Raw genomic sequence first — 18,235 nt, 5'->3', positions numbered from 1 at the left:
CTTTTCCTTTAGCAAATTCCTAGATCTGGTATCAGCTGGAAAGCCAAAAGAAGGAAGACTATGCCCCAGCCCCAGGGAGGCATGTTCCGCAGTCCACCAAGCAGCCTGCACTGAGGCCCTCGCTGTTCAAAGGCATCCCCTGCCCCCCCAGCCCCCCTCACCTACCACGGTCCTCTACGAGGTGGAAGGATCAAGGGATGCAAGGCAAGATAGGCCTGCCCTGTCCTGCCCTGTCCCTCCTCAGAGCCTTGGCCTCCGTGTTCTGGAAGCCTCTTCCCAGGCCTCCAGCAAGACCCCGTCTTAGAGCCAGAAACCAGCCTGATACCTCCTGACTCTCCATAAGCCATGGGAAAACGGGTGTCCAGCAGAGGGAGACCTAGTACTCATCTGAGCTCAGACTCACGGGGCGGGGGCCAACAGGACCCCGGGCCCACGCTCTGGTTTGGAGCCCAGTCCAGGTGCAATTCAACACTCCAGGCAGCCCGACTGAGCACACAAAACCCTGGGAAGGAAGCCCAGCCCTGAAGCCTCTGGGCAGACCGTGCAGCCCTCTCCCCACCCCGGGCGCCTGCTTGGGGTCTGCTCAGGCAGTGAGCTTCCGCGAGGGCTGTCTGCGTTCCCAAGATGCCACCAATCGTGACCCAGTCCCCACCCCAAGGTCCCAGGCCCAGAGCTGCTGAAGATGGAGGGGCGAGGGGTACAGAGCAATGGTTCTTGGGCTGCAGGCTATAGGAGTGGAATTGGTGGGGGTCCCCACGGGGCCTGGCAGTGATGATGTCCTTAGACGGCGCTGAAGAACTGCCCAGTGGTATGTGCCTGGGCTCTCGGGAGGCTGCCATCCACACATGCTGCAGCTTCAAGGCCTCTGGGCCGGTGTCCCTGGAAAACCCAGCAGGAGAGGTGTGAGAGGGTTACCATGGTGACAGGCAGTCTCATCCAGCAGCACCACTCTGGCCCACTTCAGAGGATCTCAAAGGAATCCTTGTGTTGTCGGAGTGGGCTTCTCCCCTCTGTTGACTTGAGAAGGTTGCAGTAAGCAAGCAAAAGGGTCTGTGGCCTGAGGGCCAGAGACCCACAGGGGGGAAACAGGTCTCCACTCCCTCAGTTCTCATGACCTCTGTCTCCGGGTGATTCTGTGTGCGTGAGAGACAGACCGACCGACAGACAGAGATTTCCAGGCGATGTAATTGCGCTGGTGATGCTGAGTGTGTGTGAGAGGAATGGGTGAAGCCGGGAGCAGTGTGGCTGGTGTGTGGCCTGTAGCAGGCAGAGGGACGTGGTGGCTTCAGCAGGGGGAGTGTGTCCTGTGTTCCTAAGTGCTGGGTCCAGATGCCATGGTTGCTGTGATTATACATTAGTGCTAGCGGCTCAAAGCTGGACCCAGCTTGGACCCTGAAGGGCAGCTGAAAGTATCTTCCTGGCTTAGAAGGGGGTCACGGAAACTGGCCGCTGGCCCCCATATCCCTCTTCCCCACACCTACGTGCAGATGAGGTGCTATGAGCAGGAGGTAGGGAGAGTGACCTAGGGCAGGAAGGACAATAGAGGAACACTGAGTCCAGAAGCCTGCACTTACACACATAGCCTTCCTTCCCCATGGCCAGAAGCTTAGGGAGACCCCCCAGCTGTCCCAGAGACTCGGTGGCCCCGAGAGGGGCAGGAGCAGGAGCCTCTAGCGCAAGGGCGGCTTCCGCAGAGACTTGGAAGTTCATGGAGACAGCCGCACTGGGGCTTGTTTGCTGGAGAGCTGGGGGCACGCGTGCAAGAGGGGACTGCGCTGGAGGGAAGGGCCAGCCCTTACTGCAGCCATCCCCCGCATGCTGTCCCGGCCCTTCCTACCTAGGCCAAGTGGGGCTGGGCCCTCAGGCCACAGAAGAGATCTGCTTCTGGTCTTCGTGCTCACCCTCCGGGTCCCCCATGAGGGGCTGCCGCTTCTTGAGCTCCCGGTGGTACTTGGCCATGAGGGAGGCATAGATGCAGCCATAGGCAGCTGCCACCACCATCATGATGCAGACAATGCCACAGACAACCCCCGCAATGATCACCGTGCCGATGGCCCGCCTCACGCTCACCGGCCGATACCGCTGCTTCTGGGGGCAGGCTGTGCTGGGCTCTGGCTCAGGCTCCGCCCCTGGCTTGGGCTTAGCGGGTTCGGGGCTGGCCTTTGTGCAGGGTGGCCCAGGAATATCCAGCCCAGCTGAGCTATTCTCGTCCTCCAACTGGGAGCAGTAGTTGAACATCTCCATGGGGACCACACGCATGTCCTTCCCCCTCAGCTCCTTGGGTAGGGTGCAGGCCAGCTGATCCAGGCGCCCCCCTGCATCCAGGGGACAAAGAAAGCAGGGGCTGACCAGGCATCCAGAACCTGGACTCCTTCTCCCCATCCCCAGGTCCCCAAAATGGAAGGCCCAGGAATGCAGTCGGTCCTGGATTCACATCAGTAGGAGAGGAAGGGAGACGAACAACTAGCATTTATGAAGCCAAGGACCATGATAGGTGAGGTACATATATCATGTCATTTCACCTGCACAGAAGCCATACGAAATGGATATTGCCATTATTCCCATTTTAGAGAAGCACACAACCATTTCAGTCAAGTCTGCTCTGTCCAGAGTCAAACTGACTCGCAGCAGTTTGGCACCGCTAACATGTGCTGGTGCTCAGGGAAGACTCAGCAATGCAAACAGAGTCCTGCACGGGCCACTGTTCCGCTCCTCTCCTTGCCCCTGAATCTGCCTGCTCCCCGCCCATCTGTAAACCCAGGACACTCCTCCACTCTATCTTATCCCTCCAGAGTTCCTCCGTCTCACAGAAAAGACAAGTCAAAAGCCACTGCCCCAGCCACCACTTTTCCATGTGGAAACTTTTGGTTGTCCAAGATTACCTCTTTGGAGTGGGGAGAAAAAATTGGGTGAGAACGTTTGCCTTTTCCTCTTTAAGAGCAATCCAGCAGCCCACCAGCACCCCGACCACGGCTTCTCTGAGTGCAGTGGCATCTTGAGAGGGAACCCTGAGACCCGTGAGAGCAAAGGAGAGGGGGCCAGGACTAATGGGGGGGTGTGGGCAGCAATAGGTGCATAGGCTCATCATGACGATGGTGAGGCTGGACCATGGTGAGGTCATGAGAGGATATAGATGCAGAACACGGGTGGGTGAGAGAGAAGGTAGCTCGGGAGAATCCCCTAGGAAGTCAGAGTCAGACTTTGTCCCTCTGTCAGGTTCCAGTGAGATCTGGACGCGAGCAAGAAATCCCTTCCCAAATGGCTCCTGCCGACAGGCTCCTGCCATCCCCTCCCTGCCAGTCCCTCTCCCAGAGCAGCTGCTGCACATCTCCTTAGACAGTAGATACGCTTTGCCTGGGATGCTGATGAAAACATCCCAGGAATTTTTTTTAAGAAGTGTAAGGTTGAAAACAACTGTACCATTGAAAAGTCCCAAAAATAGACATTCCCACTCCATGCCCTTTTGTGCTGAGAATTTAGTTCCTGATAGCTATGTGAAAGGACAAGGACGTTGCCTAGGGATAACACATGGGGCTGAGACCCTTGGCCTCTAGTCCCCCCCGTGCCACTGACTGCCTGGGGGCCCTGTGGCAAGTCTTACATCCAGTGCAGTGTGTCCAAGGGCCACCTTTGTACAGGCAGGAGCCAGGTGTTGAGATGGTGGCAACCTCATCTTCCTGCTCAAAGACCTGAGGTTGAATCCTGGCCATGTCATCTCATGCAAATTATTTAACTTATTTAATTGCATATGAGTCTTGGTTTTCTTGGCCATAAAGTAAGAATGGCTGACTCGATTAACTGCTATAAGGATTAAAATAGATAATGTACATGAAAAGATATTTATAAACTGGAAACTATATAAGTATTAATTGTTATTTCCTGACTCACAAGAATGGGAGAAAGTATCATAGTGACTAACATTTTATGGCACTTTACAGTTTGTAAAATTTTTTTTTAATTTTTTTAAAGATTTTATTTATTTATTTGAGAGAGAGAGAGAAAGAGAGAGAGAGGGAGAATGAGCACAAGCAGGGGGAGTGGCAGGCAGAGGGAGAAGCAGGCTTCCTGCCGAGCAGGGAGCTGGAAGCAGGGCTTGATCCCAGGACCCCAGGATCATGACCTGAACCAAAAGCAGACGCTTAACCGACTGAGCCACCCAGGCTCCCCTGTAAAATTGTTTAATTAACTAACACAGGAGAATATCATGCAAATAATTGAGATTGTGGCTGGATATGAAACAAAAAGAGCAAGACTGATGAAAAGGATTGGCGTTCTTTTCACATTGATTCACTCATTCAGCAAGTACTCATGGAGCATCTACTTTGTGCTGGGCACCAAATTCTGTCTCATTAAGTCTGTTTAATATTATGACTACTAGTAGCAAATGAACAAATAAATGAATAGGTTTTATGGAGGACTTGCTTTATGCTAAGTACTTTTCAAGACACTTTACATGCTGATGCTCAGTCGGTTAAGCCTCTTGCCTTCAGCTCAGGTCATGATCCCGGGGTCCTGGGATCAAGTCACACATCGGGCTCCTTGCTCAGCAGGGAGCCTGCTTCTTCCTCTGCCCGCTGCTCCCCCTGCTTGTGCTCTCTCTCTCTCTGACAAAAAAATAAAATCTTTTTTAAAAAGACACTTTACATGCATTACTATTTAGTCCTCACAATGATTCTATCAGATAGCTGTTATTTGACCCATTTTACAGCTGAGGACACTGTCACAGAGAGGTTTCTCAGGATCACACAGCTAGTAAGTGACAGAGCCACAAATCAAACCCGGATCTGGCACTTTTAACTACTACACTCACTTCTTTGCCCTCCTTTTCATTACATTTAATCATCTTATAGATCATTCTAGAACTTTCCCCAAAAGAGGGAAGGGAAAGAGTAAAACTAAAGCCATTTGGCTTCTTATTAAAAGCTTTGGATATAAAACTTCTTGGGAGAGTTGAGATCATCATCAAAATGAAAATTTGGTTTTATCTGTGGATTTAAATTATATTCCACCCTCCTGAAACTGTGGATATTTAAGAAATTGCTGTATTATTCAGACGAGCAAGGGTGGTTTTTCTTCCTCCTACCATGCCAGGGAAGCCCAGAGGCATACCTGGTGGGATGTAGAGAAAAATTATTAAGTTGCCTCACAATACCTACAGAAGTGAGATCAAGTTACAGTGAGTCAGTCTGAAAGAAAAAGAAGAGGAAGGAGGCTGGGAGCTGGGAGGGGCACACAGAGAAGAACATGGAGCAGTGGGGAGGTGGGGGGGGAGCAGCACCAGCCTCTCTGCCCTGCCGATGGTTTGGAGCCCAGGCTGAGACTCTTCTAGCCCAGAGCTAGTGGAGAGGTAGGGCCACCCCCTTCTCCCTGGACCTTGGCTCTGAGTCAGCGCCCAGCCTCCAGGAAATATGTTGGGCCAGGGGTGATTGTCCTGATTCCTTACATCCAGGCAGGACTAGCTGTTCTCACCTCGGTAGGAAAACCACTCCATCCAGTGCTTGAAATCACGCAGGTTACAGTCACACTCCCAGGGGTTGTCCCCAACCTGCAGCAGCTGCAGGCTTGCGAGGGGTTCAAACGTCAGCCGGTCCAGGTTCTGCAGACGGTTGGAGCGAAGTGACAGGGAGCGCAGCCCTGGGAGTCCATCAAAAAGGCCAGGGGGCAACTGGGCCAGCCCGTTGATGGACAGGTCCAGGTGGCGGAGCAGGGGCGAGTGCTGCAGCAGGTCCCTGTCCAGGGTCCTGATGCTGTTATTGCGCAGCTGCAGCTCCGTAAGATTCGTCAGGTCCCCAAAAAGGGACCGGGGCAGCTGGTCCAGGAAGTTGTTGGATAAGTCCAGCCGTTGCAGGCTGGACAGATTGGCGAATGCCCAGCTTGGCAGGGCACTCAGCTTATTGTTCAAGAGTAAGAGGGTTCGGGTGGCAGCGGGCAAGTCGGGGGGCACCATGGTGAGGCCTAGGCCACTACAATCCACCTCCAGGCTGCGGCTGTCACACTTACAGGAGAAGGGGCAGGCAGGGAGGGCCTCCACAGCATACAGCATGATCCAGCAGGTGATCCCTGGAGGGGAGGGGGACAGACAGGCGGAAAGAAAGCCACAGGCGGGGAAGGGGGGTTACCACCTCCTGCTTCAATTCCCGCCTTTCTAATTTGTAACATAATGGCCTCTTGACTTTATCTGCTTTGGCCTAAGCCACAATCAAAGCACAAACCTTTACGGACCACATAAAAAGATAATTAACCAACCCGAAGCACGTCAATATTACTGGACATCACATGGTGTCCGCAGGGCTCTTGCCTCACAGCACATCTGGCAAAGAAACCACTTTAGTGGAGTACGATCCTGGAGAATGGCAGGCCTGAGTGCAGAGGACGAGCAGTGCTGTTCCACAAGGAGGCCCCAGCTCATGGGGCCTCCCCTGGTTGATCTCCTTGGGAGCTCAGGCCCCACTGCTACCATAGATGTTGACAAAACAAAGGATGTAAGGATGTCAAAGAAACCTGCTCCCTTGTTCCTCTCCCAGTGTCACAGAGAAAGATTCTCTTTCCAAAAGAAAATAGCCACATTGCTGCTTCCTTCCCCTCCGCACCCCCCACCCCCAACTTGGAGCTGCCCTAGGCTAAGACACACCGTGGTAGAGGGAGAGCACAAAGGGGTGCTCCCACCCCTGCCCCCTGCAACCTCCCATGTGCTGTCAGATCCAAGAGGGGGGCCAGTAACAGCATGAAGACCAGGAGTCCATCTAGGGTCCCACTCCAGAGACCACAGTAGAAATGATGAGGATAAGATGCACAAATCCACCTCCATGCTGAAGAACATTTGGGCACAAGCCACTGCAAATCATAGGTTCTAGGAGAAGTTTCATATTTATTCTCACTCTAAAACCAACCATGCGCTTAGGTTGGGCTCCTGTTCCTAAGGGCTGCAGGGTAGCATTTCTGCAGGATGAACCCATTAACAGCATTCCTTTTGTGGTCCCATGTTTTGCCCAGGACCCCTCTGAGTAAGCAGCCTCAGAGTCTAGCCTGGGGAAGGGCTGGGGGGTCCTCAGAGAATAATTACAACAGAGCAGCTCATTCCATGGTTCAGCAGCCCTTTCTCAGAGGGACTGCCAAACTCCCCTCAAGTGTCTTCCTGAGTCTCATAGATGTTTGCTCACTGTGGAAGAGAAAATGGGTAAGCTCAAAATAGTTCAACTTCACCAAGTCAGCACCCGGTCTGGCAAATTACTGGCTCCATCTTGGATGTGGGATTCATGCAGATCTGACAGCACAGGGGAGGTTATAAGAGCAGGGTGGGAGTGCCCTTTTGTGCTCTATCTCTTCCACACGTGGCATGTCTTAGCCTAGTATAGCTCCAAGCTGGGGGTAGGGGTGCAGAGGGGAAGGAAGCAGCAGTGTGGTCATTTTCTTTTGGAAAGAGAGGCACAGAGGAAAGACCCTAGCCAGGGAAGTGATGGAGAATCAGACCCAGTTCATGGCCCAGGTGACCGCACTCAGAAAGGCAGCCACCCCGACTTGAGCACCTGAATGGGATGGTCTTAAGTCTGTGTCTGGCAGATGTCTGGTTGTCTGGTGTCCCCAAGAACAGAGCTTGAAGGAACAGTGTGGGACTGTTCTCGCCCCACACTTGTGGGGTCAGTGACAGCTGAGAGGCGGACTGCAAGGCTAACACCTGAGCCTCCTCATTCTCAAGAGGAACGAGCACAGTCATGGCCATGGAAGCCAACCAGTGACCCTTCCTGGCCACATGGGGTCACCTGCTGCTACCTCTCACCCTCTTACCCCTCTGAACCCTTCTGCTGCCAGGTCAGCCTGCCCTACCTTACCCCGCACCATGCCATTTGAAAATCAACATCCTTCAGACCTCACTTTCCCCAGAAAAGAAGTCAATCCATCCAGCTTCCCTCACAAAAGGATCATAACCAGAAGCCATTATTCCCCCCACCCCTGAAAATTCAGGGTGACATAAAAGCTCTGGTGACAAGAAAACATAATCCTGTATTGCGAGGTGTTGAGTGATTCTAGAATGAGTTTGAAACGGGATCTGAGTGGCTCAGGGATCAGCCCTTCTCACATGGTGAATAATTCAGGCTGCTCATGTCCTGCAGCTGTGTCACCGGGCCAAGTGTACGAGGGGAGAAGTCAGGCAGAATAATGTCCCTCAGGACCATTTCTTACCTATTACCATGTAGCCTTGCGCAAGCCAGTCCTCAGAGAATAATTACAAAAGAGCAGCTCATTCCATGGTTCAGCAGCCCTGTCTTAGAGGGACTGCCAAACTCCCCTCAAGTGTCTTTCCCTCTACTGAAGAGAATTCTCATGGCTTCTTTCAGCCTGACAACTTACAAGGCTTTCTTATGGGAAATGGAGACCTCAATTTCCCCATATGCAAGAGGAAGGCTGGGACCCAACCCCTATGGTCCTTCCAACACCACAATCCAAGAGCTCTCTAGTTCCCTCCATTTCAGAGCTAGGAAGACTGAGACAGAAGTCTCCAGGTTCACCCAGCATTGAAAGGCAAGAGGGAGACTTGCCATTAGAGTAGCAGGACTCCCACAAGCCAGACCGCCGGGGATGGGGGTGGACTTCCTGGGCACAGGAACAGACCCACCTGGAGACACAGAACCACCGTCATGACCTCCAGCTCCTGACTCAACCACTAAAGCTCTCAACGGCAACTCTTTCTTTGGCTGCCACAGATGCCGGTACCATAGGCAAGACTGTAGAGGGTAACCCCTGGCTTCCCGGGCCTTGGGCATCCCAGAAAGATCAGAGCTTCCTGCAGCCTGGCGTGCATCACTTCGTGCCAAGCTAGCCCCTGCCACCGGCCCCCGCCCCACTGTACTCACAGGAGATCTGCCTCCACTGCAGGGCAAGCCTGGACCTCTGCTCGGGGCCACTGCCCCGGGCCAGCATGGTGAATGCCACAGCTCTTACGGCCCTGCACCTCTGGGGAGAGGGGAGCCCCTCGGTGTGTGCTGCCTGTCAGTCCTGAGAGAGAGAGAGAGAATGAGAGCTGAGCAGCACTCGAGGCCCCGTTCCAGCCCAGGGGTTAGGGAGAGGGCCCGGTGTCTCTTTACACTCCTTGTCATTCCCTCTCCTGTTCTTCTCGGGTATGATTCCCGGGGTGGGGGAAGGAGAAGAACGAGGGGCAGAGAAGCCAGGACACCTTCCCCCTCCCGGGGTGACTGGGGTGGCAAGGAGGGCAGGCTCCGGCCTGTGGCCCAGTGCTGAGTTCTGCCTGCAGGATGCAGAAGTCACCAGCGGTGGCCTCCCTAGTGTCCCTCCCCTGCCTCTCCTGTTGCCTCTGGCATGTTGATCTCTAAAATGCTTTGGGGCCACCTGGCCTCCTTTGTGAGCTTTCCCCCATATCACAGGTGGGGACACTGAGGGACATATCTACTAGGTAAGCAGAGTGAGGCCATAGTAACACTCTTCCCGGGCCCAGCGCTGCTCTCACCATGGCCCCCGAGGGGGCAGAGTCTGCTGCTGTGTCAGGCGTGAGGCCCAGGCCCTGCTCCTGCCACAGGATGGCCGCCCGCTTCCCCTCCACCTTCGCCTGAGAGGTGAGGTGCGGTGCTCTGTCTTCCGCCCGCTGGTCTATAATAAGATTCATCAGCTCAGGGAGTTCATGCTGCAGCAGCTGTTCGTGCAAGAGACAGGGACAGGAAGGAGAGGATGAGATTTCGGAGCCGAAGGAGGGCTGGGAGCAGGCCTGGAGAGGCAAGAAAGCAGTTTTCTCTTGCAGATGACAAAAGAGGGGTAGTCACCCTGTCTAGGGTCTCAGGACGGGCCCTGCCCCAATCCTAAGACTAGGAAGAGGGACACCTGCCCTGTGGTCCCCATTTCCTTCCAGGTATGGCTAAGGCCCTCAGATAGAGGCCAAAGCCTCCACTCCCCCAGCCCCATCAGAGCGATGGGAAAGGGGACTGTGGTGCCGCTGCAGCAGGCAGGGACAAGGTGCGGAAGGGGGTGGGCATGGGGAGGGAAGACTCTGCCCGCAGCCCAGCCCCTCCTGCCCCCAAAGGGCACCATCCCATCAGCCCACCACTCCTGGCTGCCTCCTTTGTTGCCTGCTCATCCCTCCGTGATCCCCGGTCACAGCCTCCCCTCTCACTCACCCCGCCCCGCCGTCTACCCCCCCCACCCCCCCTTCCCCCCCACCCCCCACCCCTCCCCTGGCCAATCCGGAGAAGCCAGAGGCAGAGTTAAGCAGGCAGCTGAGGAAGTGGAAGGACTGCTGGGAAGCTAACTCGTTCAGCTCTGAAATCTCTGCCTCCGGTGAAGCGGGTTCCCCTCAGGCATTTCGGGTCCTGCTGCAGCCCCTCAGTGCTTCGCCAGCCCCCACTCTTGAATGGAGCACCTCCGTCGCAAAACCCACTTAAAACCCAGCAACCCCCGCAGGCCCTTCAGCTGTGCTCTCAGCAAGGGCGGCCTGGGGCGGGGAGGGGGTCTTGGCTTTGGTTTTCCCCCTCCTGCCCTGGGGTGGGGGAGGTGGGCTCCAGGTTGTGCCAACCTCCCAGGTGTTGTGACACCGGGGCCCTGCCGTGCAGTGTGGGGAGCAGCCCGGGTCCCCACACTGCCTCTTGGATGGATCCCCAGACCCTGGGCTGAGGCGTGAAGGAGATGGGAGCAGCTCAGGCGTCTTCTCCAGCGGCTCTCTCTCCAGCCCAGGTGGGCAGGCCTCTGGTTCACTGCCGGCCCCACCACTCCCTAGCTGGGCAACCTTAAACAAACCGTGTAAACTCTCTGAGCCTCAGTTATCTTATCTCTCAAAGTGGGGACGGTAAGACTTCATGGGTGGAATCTCGGGGCAGATCAATTTAATTAAGGGAGGAGAGTTAACATTTACTATATTTAGGACACACTACCTTAGAAGATCATTCAGGCGAACGTGCCCAGCCTGGACTTGAGCCCATGATAGCTGTGAGGAAGCCCCAGTTCCCTTCCTCCTTGCAGCAGTTCTAGGTGACACCTCCTTCCTGGTCCCACCAGCCTCACACATGGGTCTACTTCTCTATTCCTGAGCAGATGGCCCAAGGCAGGATGCTCAGGGCGGGGCTCGCTCACACGCACAGGCTTCCTGGACCTCCGTCCCAGACAGCGGTGCCCACCCTCTCTGAGTCCCTCAGGCCCTAACCCTCGGAATAATCTCGGACTCCAGCAGGAAGCCTCACATCCAGAGCTCAGAGCACCCACACAATATTAGGCACGTTGGAGGCCATCCAAGGCATGGAGGTGATGACCAACTTGCCCAAGGTCACCTACTAAATCAGAGGTAGGTCACCGGCTTCGGAGTCTGCTCATCCACTCCCTGGTGACTGTCACCCAGCAATGGCCCTTATGGGGAGACACTTATGTGTGCACAGAGCAGGGTGCACATAGGCTCCCAGACACATGCTTGGAGCTCCCAACACAGCACATGGTGCAAACACACCCACAGAGAGCTGTGCAGTTAGGCACGTGCTCACACACAGACACACATGCGCACACGCGTGCACACACGCATGCCCGGCTGGCAGCCCTCCAGCACTCCCCCTCAGATGCCAACTCTCAGCCAGCAAAAACCCCCAGCAGACAGATGTACAGGGACACTTCCAACCTAGGAATAAGGTCTAATGAAAACCCCGCGGGGCAGCCCCTACCCCAGAATATTTTCTCTACTCAGACTCAGAGGGGTGCTCAAGACCCAAGCCAGGCTTCTGCTCCCGCCCTTTCCAGCTTTTTGCAAGGAGACAGGCGGCAGAGAATCCCTCTCGCCCAAGCCCAGGCCCTGCTTCCACCTGAGCCTGCTCCCCTCTGTTTCACGCAGGCTCTCCTTTTCCACCCCACCCACCGATCCCAGACCTCAGTGTCACCCCAATAGTGATCCCAGGGGTTGACCAGCAAGCACCAGTCAGTGGAGACAGCGGCCTTAAGCAGGTCCTGATGCCCCATCCCCAGCCTTGGATGATGTCAGCTGTACAAAACCAGTCAGGCGAGTTGCCGCAATGCAGACCCCCAGGTGTCATCTTCCGAGGTAACAGAACACTGTTGACCCCAGCATCTCTGGAGAAATGTGATGAAAACAAAGTCCCCCAGGTCCGTGACGGGGGAGGGACAGGGGAACCTGTGCTCCCTACGGAGCCGATTCCTTGGGCACCATGGAAGTGACCTTTAGGGAGATACAGGGCTAGAACCCAACTTCCTGGCTGTTTGGCCCTTTGTCCACAAGCACACCTCCAACCCAAGGACCCCTTCCCACCCCCAGAAGTATCCAGCCTCATTAGGAAAGGGGGTGACCTACATTAGGAATGCAGCTGCTGCAGCAGGCACTGACCGGTGCTGGAATGGATGTATACGGTCTGAGAGGGAAGTCCCCACCCAGGATGGAGAATGGGGGACAAAAAAGAGCAGGGTTTGCCGGAGCCCCCAAACCCACCAGAAAGATCTCCAGGTCCCACAGCCTCGTGGATGCTGGACTTGCTCCCAATCCTCACATGGCTCATTGTCTCAGTCCCAGGGACAGAAACACCAGAGAGAAGGGCTGGGCCCCAGCAGGGCACTGGGCCTCCTTTGCTGGGATGGAGGGTGTGGCCGAAGAGCTCCAAGCAATCAAAGGCAGAACGCCTGAGAATCCCTTGCTACTCGGTGTGGTCCCTGGGCTTTACCTAGGAATTTCTTAGATGCAGACTCTCAGGCTCCACCCCAGGCCCACCCAACTAGAATATGAATTTTAACAAGATCCCATACTCAAGCTTGAGAAGCACAAGACAGATGGCTTCTCTCCCAGCAGGCCCTGGTACCTCCCGGGAGGCCGTGCGGGTCTGTCTCCCAGGCCCCATCTTGGGAATGGCCGTGACCTGGGCACAGCGGGGAGGATACTGACCTTAACCTCCTTCAAAAAGCCTCTGTATGGGGAGGAGGGATGACCATAGCCACAAACACCTGTATATAGTGTTCTTAGTCCTCAGAACAACTCTCTGAGGTTTTACAGATGGGGAAAACTGAGGCAAAGGAAATTAAGTAACTTGCCTCAGGTTAGGCCACGGAAGAATGAATACAGCTTTGGGCACGAACAGTCTGGCAACAAAGCTACCAACTCAGCTGCCTTTGTAGGCTTCTGGGTCCGTCTGATCTGCTCACATGCGGAGGTTCCAGGTATAGGAAGGAAAGGCGAAAACGGGAGAGGCAACATTTTGTTTGTACAGTGCTTCACAGTTTATGCAGCATGTCCTCATCCCCGATCTCACTGGACCCGAGGCAGGCATTCTGCTGCCCCTCCTGCTGGTGAAGAAACCAGCTGAGCTGAACTGGACTGAGACAACAGCCCAGTGCCCCCTCCCAGGCCCCTCCTTCCAGTAACATCACCGATGCAGTGCGGAAAAGCCTCAGGTGGCCAAGATCTTAGGAAAGGACCTGGATGGGGCTTTCTAGAACCCCTTCCGGCGGAGGGCTGGGTGCTGAGGTGAGGAGAGAAGCCAGGGGTGGAGGGTAGTGACAGAACAGGAGGCAGCAGTAAGAGCAGAAAGCTCCACGTGCTCCTGTCGAGCTGAGTGGGTGCAGCAGCATCCCCTGGGGCCTGGGGGTGGGAGCTGCTTCCCCGGTGGAGCACCTGTCCTCAGCCCCATGGGCGAGGAGCAGCCTGCTGGAGCCCCCAAACCCACAGAGTGCTCAGGTTGGATGGTGTGGGGCGGGGGCCTCTCTGTGCTCCTGCCCCTTCAATTTCTCCTACAGACAGAGGTTAATCTTCCAAGCAGAGCTGGCTCAGACCTCAGCTAGAAATCTCCAACACACCCACCACCAGTTTGGCGTCCACACCTTCCTCTGATGCTTCTGTCACGTCCGTCTCCCCAGGTCCAGTGTCCAAACCACACAAGCACTTAAAGCCCACTGAACCTCAGCCTGGGGGTCCCTGACTCATGACATCATGATGGCCCTGCCATTGGCCTCCACTGGAATCTCCCTTTGGTCAAGTGTCCCTAGTTGAGGAAAAGGCTTCTGCATGCCCTCAGCATCCAAGACTCACAGAACTGAGAAGCAGAAAGGGCCTTCGCGGTCACCTGCGCACCCACTTCACTCTGCAGACAGGTGAAGGTCACAGGCGGGTGAGAGGCACCAAGAGGGTGTAGGGGAACCTGGACTGCAGGGTGGCCTGAGCTGAGCCCTGTTTGGTGGAGACTGTGCAGGGCTGGCCTCTCCACCTGCTGCCTCCAATCTGGCCATCTGGGCCCTTCCAGGAAACATGCTCGGTCTCTTCCTGCCTGTCACCCCCATAACACACACTGCCCAGGCAGCGCGGAAGCAGGTTTTTAAAAATCTCTCTGTACTTGGAACTGGCCAACCTTCCTGGTTCATTTTAAAACGCGTACCCCATTCTCACCCCAAGCTTCCTGCATCCTGGTTTCCTTGTTGAAAATTCCTAGTCCCAAACAGATCTTCTGGGAATCAGAACAGAAAAGCCCCCTGAGTCATTCCTCACTGGAGCCCCTCTCCATTGTGAACAAACTAAGCTTGCTCACTGAGGCCATGGCTATGGGCACAGGCCGTGGCCTTGGGCAGGGGGCAGAAGAGGCCTGATCTGGGGTAGAAGGAGGGAGACCCCGAGAAAGGTGAGACTGCCTGAGACAGCCCAGATACCCCAACATTACATAAAGGCCCTCCCCTGCCTCCATCCCATGCTACCCATCCTGCCCAAAGCAGCTCCACCCAGCCCCTCCTTGGCTTTGGTGCCTAGGAAACGGGAACAAGGTTTGCTCATCCAGACCCCAGACACAGCTTCCAGCCAAACCCCAAAGAAACCAGATCGGTTGCTTAAGAAATGTCTCTCCCTCTCCTGCCACCCCCAGGCTGGCTTTCCTGGGCTCCCTCTTTTGGCAGTGCCAGAGACTATGGCAGTGGGGAGGTGGGGTGGGAAGAGCAGGAAGCTGCTTCGGGTTTCCCTCCTGCTGGACTTCCCCGCCCCCCCCCCGTGCTCAGCCCCCCCCCCCCCCCCGCCCCACCCCGCCAGCCGATGTAGTTATCTAAGCTGCGGGGCGTCAATCTGAGTCATGCCAAAGCAATGCCCTATGTGCCCTGAAAGCCAGGTGCCACTCTCACCATCCCTCCCACCACTACGACAGCTTAGCTCAGGGAAAAGACAAAGTAGCCCCTGGAACCGAGCTGGGTGGTTGGGACCCCCAGTCAGCCTCCCTCTCTGCATTGTCAAAATGGGCCTGGGGCTGCTGAGAGCCACTTTCCTACTCCAACTCAGGCTGTCCATGCCCTAGTGGGTCAGGACGCCAGGCGGGCATGGCCAAGCTGTATACCACCCACTCCCCCGAGGCTGAGTCCACAACTCCCACCAAGGAGGCACAAGGCTTCTCAACCCATTTATAGCTAGAGGACCCGATGTGTAGCTGGGGAACACCCTGAGTGTGTTCTCACAAGCCTGGTTCCACCCCCTGTCCCTGGGCCCCTAGAGGGCTGGGAGCAGGGCCTCGGGCTTTGCCAAGGAAGAGCTGCAAGGCTTTTCTCCCTTGTCCACTCCCAGCCACGCCCCCACCAGAGAGGCTTCCCCCACAGCTGCGTGGGGCCACGTCCAGCCCGGGAAGGGCTCCTCTGCACCCTTATCCAAGGACAGCTGCCTGGAGGCCAGCAACCCCACGCTGAGAGCATCCTGCAAAGAGGCCAGGCCGAGGTCTATCCGCATACCTCAGACAGCTCAGTCCTCCAGCCTGCCACCACCCCCCACCCACCCAGCCGCCCTCTGTACCAGCCCTGTCACCAGCATCCCCTTTCCCATAGCACCCAAGCTCGCCAGGCTGTGAATACTGAGCCGGGCAGGCAGACGGCACAGGGCTCTTGGCTGGCACTCTCTGTGCTGCGGGGACTGGTTTCTATGCCACCCGGGCCTGTCATCTGGCATTAGCACTGCTCTCCTCTCCCCTCCCCTGTCCCCCCTGCCCCCTCCCCAGCAGAACCCAGCTCACCTCCCCAGTGCTGAGAGGTCAGAGTAGCCCTGTGCCCTGTGTCTCTGGGCTGCCCTGATGTCCAGTCCTGAGCACTTCCCCAACCCCGGCAACTGCTCCCAGGCAGGAGGTAACAGCGGCTGTCTGTGCAAGCCCAGGAGATCCAGCAAAGATGGGCCCCATTCCCTGTGTCCCAGCCACCCTGCACCCCCACCGGCCCGTCATACCTTCCCTCCAGCGTACAACACTCACCTTTCTTCACCCTGACCGCAGGCTCCTTAAATCAAGTAGCTCTAAACCGTCCAGTGAGACCCTCCCGGGATTGCTGGAGAAATCCAGACAGCACTGCCAAGCAGAGCGCGGTGGGCACTGAGTCCCCAGTCCACCGGGAGCGGGGACCTGGCAAGCCGCACACAGCTCCGGGGAGAAGGAATGCCTGCTGCCGGCTGCCAGGGGGACAGGGCTGCTGGGTCAATAACAAACTGAGAAGGAAAGAGGGAGGGACAGAGGGAGCCAGATAGGAGCGGGGAAGAAAGGGGAGAGGAGAGCGCGCTCGTGTGCACGAGCAAAGAGACAGAGCAACGGAGTGACAGCTGGGGGTACATCTGTGATGACAGCGACAGCAGCACACGCAGGCGAAGGCACGCGCGGGACGTGCGCGCACACACACACACACACACACCCCAGAGGAGCTCACGGCCAGAGGGCAGCGCTCACCCTTGAAATGTGAGAAAAAGGCACCTATGGATTAATCGCTTCAACCGGAGAGGAGGAAAGCTGTTGAACGCTGTTTTCCCGCGGACCTCCATCTTCCTTCCCCATGCTCCTCCAAGCTCTCCCTGCCCCGACCCGCCCCCCTCTGGGTCTCTCCCCTCTCCCCCCCTTCCCTTTGGAGAAGAGGGGCAGGACCCAGGCAGCAGGAGGCCCCTAGGAAGCGGCCTTGGTCTCCCGTTCAGAGCTATGCAGGGCAGTGTCTTCCATCCTGCTTGTGGAGAAGGAAAAACTGAACCTTTTCCCGGTCAAAAGGTGATTTATTCCAGAGAGGGTAACTGGAGGGGCGCACAGGGCAGCCCATCTGCCTGGCAGTCCTCCAGAGAGGGCCTTGAGCCACACAGAGTTGGTGTCACATGGTCACACACAGGTCACTGAGCCTCAGTGACCCCAGCCCAGGGCTACTTAGGGGGGTACAATGCTCAGTGCCGGAGCAGACAGGCTGTGCGCTCAGGGGCAGCGCCAGCTGGGTGACAGGTTGTCAGTAGGGCCCCGGGGGTGGGGGGGCTCTGGAGGAACCCCGGATAAATGCAGCCCCGCCCCACCATGTTTGGCTTTTCCAGGCTCCTTGCTCTTATCTAGATGGGGTAGGAATGGAAGGGAAAAAAGCTGGTATTCAAGAATTCAGAAGCCTCGTTACTAACCAATCGGGACAAAGAAGTTGGGGAAATTGATATTCCAGGAGATGGCAAGCGTGTGATCCAAAGGCAAAGGAAGCCGGGGACTAAGCCAAAGGAAGAGCACGGCCGGGAGCACAGACCCTGAAGTGACCCTTCTTTGAATCTCTTAAAATCTGCCTGTCAAGAATATGGCATAGTGTGTTGCCAGCATGTCAGGGATATCCCAGCGTCCCTCTTCCATTTCACCTGTGTTTCTCGTTCCTCGAGGGGGGATGGGGGCGGGCTCACCATCAGTGGGGGGGGGGGGGCAGGAAGCAGGTCGAGAAACTCCCCTGACTCAGGATGCCTCTGGCAGACACTCCTGCACCTCCTTTCTGTCTGCTCTGCTGGACAACACAGCAGCGAGGGCTCAGACTGCTGTCCCAGGAGGAGAGAGAGCATCTTCTACCTCCTAGTAATGCCCTGCCTCTCACCTACCCAGTTGTCACATGCATCCTACCTTCAAGTGAACTGCACCCACTTGCCTCTAAACAGAGTCTGCTTCTCCAGCTCCTTCCCTGAGTCTGGAACACTCTCCTTCCCCATGGGTAGCCTTCCCCCTCTTAAAAACCCAACCAGAAAGTCACCTCCTTTACGAAGTTTCCCTGGGCTAGCCCACAGACTTGACCTTCTCCAATCTATAGCCTTTCTTTGGGCCATCCTTGTGATTCTTATTGCAGAAAATGTATAGTAGCTTTCTGTGATGTGGTTTATCTTCTTTCATATACTATGAGCTGTTCCAGAAGACGGACTTTGCCTCTCCCATGCTCCAGTGCCTTCTTGTCAGCTGAACGAGGGATACAAGGGAAGAGCCCAAGCCTAGGTATCAGAGGACCCAGAGTCTAGACTCTGTTGCTCATTAACTAGCTATTA

General features: G+C 55.9%; 2 protein-coding genes across 2 annotated transcripts in view; one reads left to right on the top strand and one right to left on the bottom strand.

Moving 5' to 3' along the window:
• CACNA2D4 (calcium voltage-gated channel auxiliary subunit alpha2delta 4) overlaps positions 1 to 18,235 on the top strand; it is a 123,895-nt gene that overhangs the window by 82,338 nt on the left and 23,322 nt on the right. The gene's annotated exons all lie outside the window — the stretch shown is intronic.
• LRTM2 (leucine rich repeats and transmembrane domains 2) lies at positions 1,570 to 8,919 on the bottom strand. The gene is made up of 3 exons (XM_035028533.1): positions 8,853 to 8,919; positions 5,470 to 6,060; positions 1,570 to 2,315 (listed from the first exon to the last, which is right to left on the bottom strand). Exons 1-3 carry the CDS (start codon positions 8,917 to 8,919, stop codon positions 1,861 to 1,863), a joined length of 1,113 nt encoding a protein of 370 aa, XP_034884424.1. The 3' UTR covers positions 1,570 to 1,860.

This window comes from Mirounga leonina, unplaced genomic scaffold (assembly GCF_011800145.1).
Source record: "Mirounga leonina isolate KUSES-001 unplaced genomic scaffold, KU_Mleo_1.0 Mir_201, whole genome shotgun sequence".
NCBI classification, from domain to species: Eukaryota; Metazoa; Chordata; class Mammalia; order Carnivora; family Phocidae; genus Mirounga; species Mirounga leonina.
Note: the sequence above shows the minus strand (reverse complement) of the source record. Positions and strands in the feature narration are given on the sequence as shown.

What these genes read in the sequence shown, in the direction of transcription:
- LRTM2 (XM_035028533.1), bottom strand. Translation starts at nt 8,919, where the DNA reads ATGCTGGCCCGGGGCAGTGGCCCCGAGCAGAGGTCCAGGCTTGCCCTG. An exon ending in GCAGTGGAGGCAGATCTCCT is followed by an intron (nt 6,061 to 8,852) that starts GTGAGTACAGTG and finishes CCTCCCCTCCAG; the next exon opens with GGATCACCTGCTGGATCATG. An exon ending in GGAGTGGTTTTCCTACCGAG is followed by an intron (nt 2,316 to 5,469) that starts GTGAGAACAGCT and finishes CCCTGGATGCAG; the next exon opens with GGGGGCGCCTGGATCAGCTG.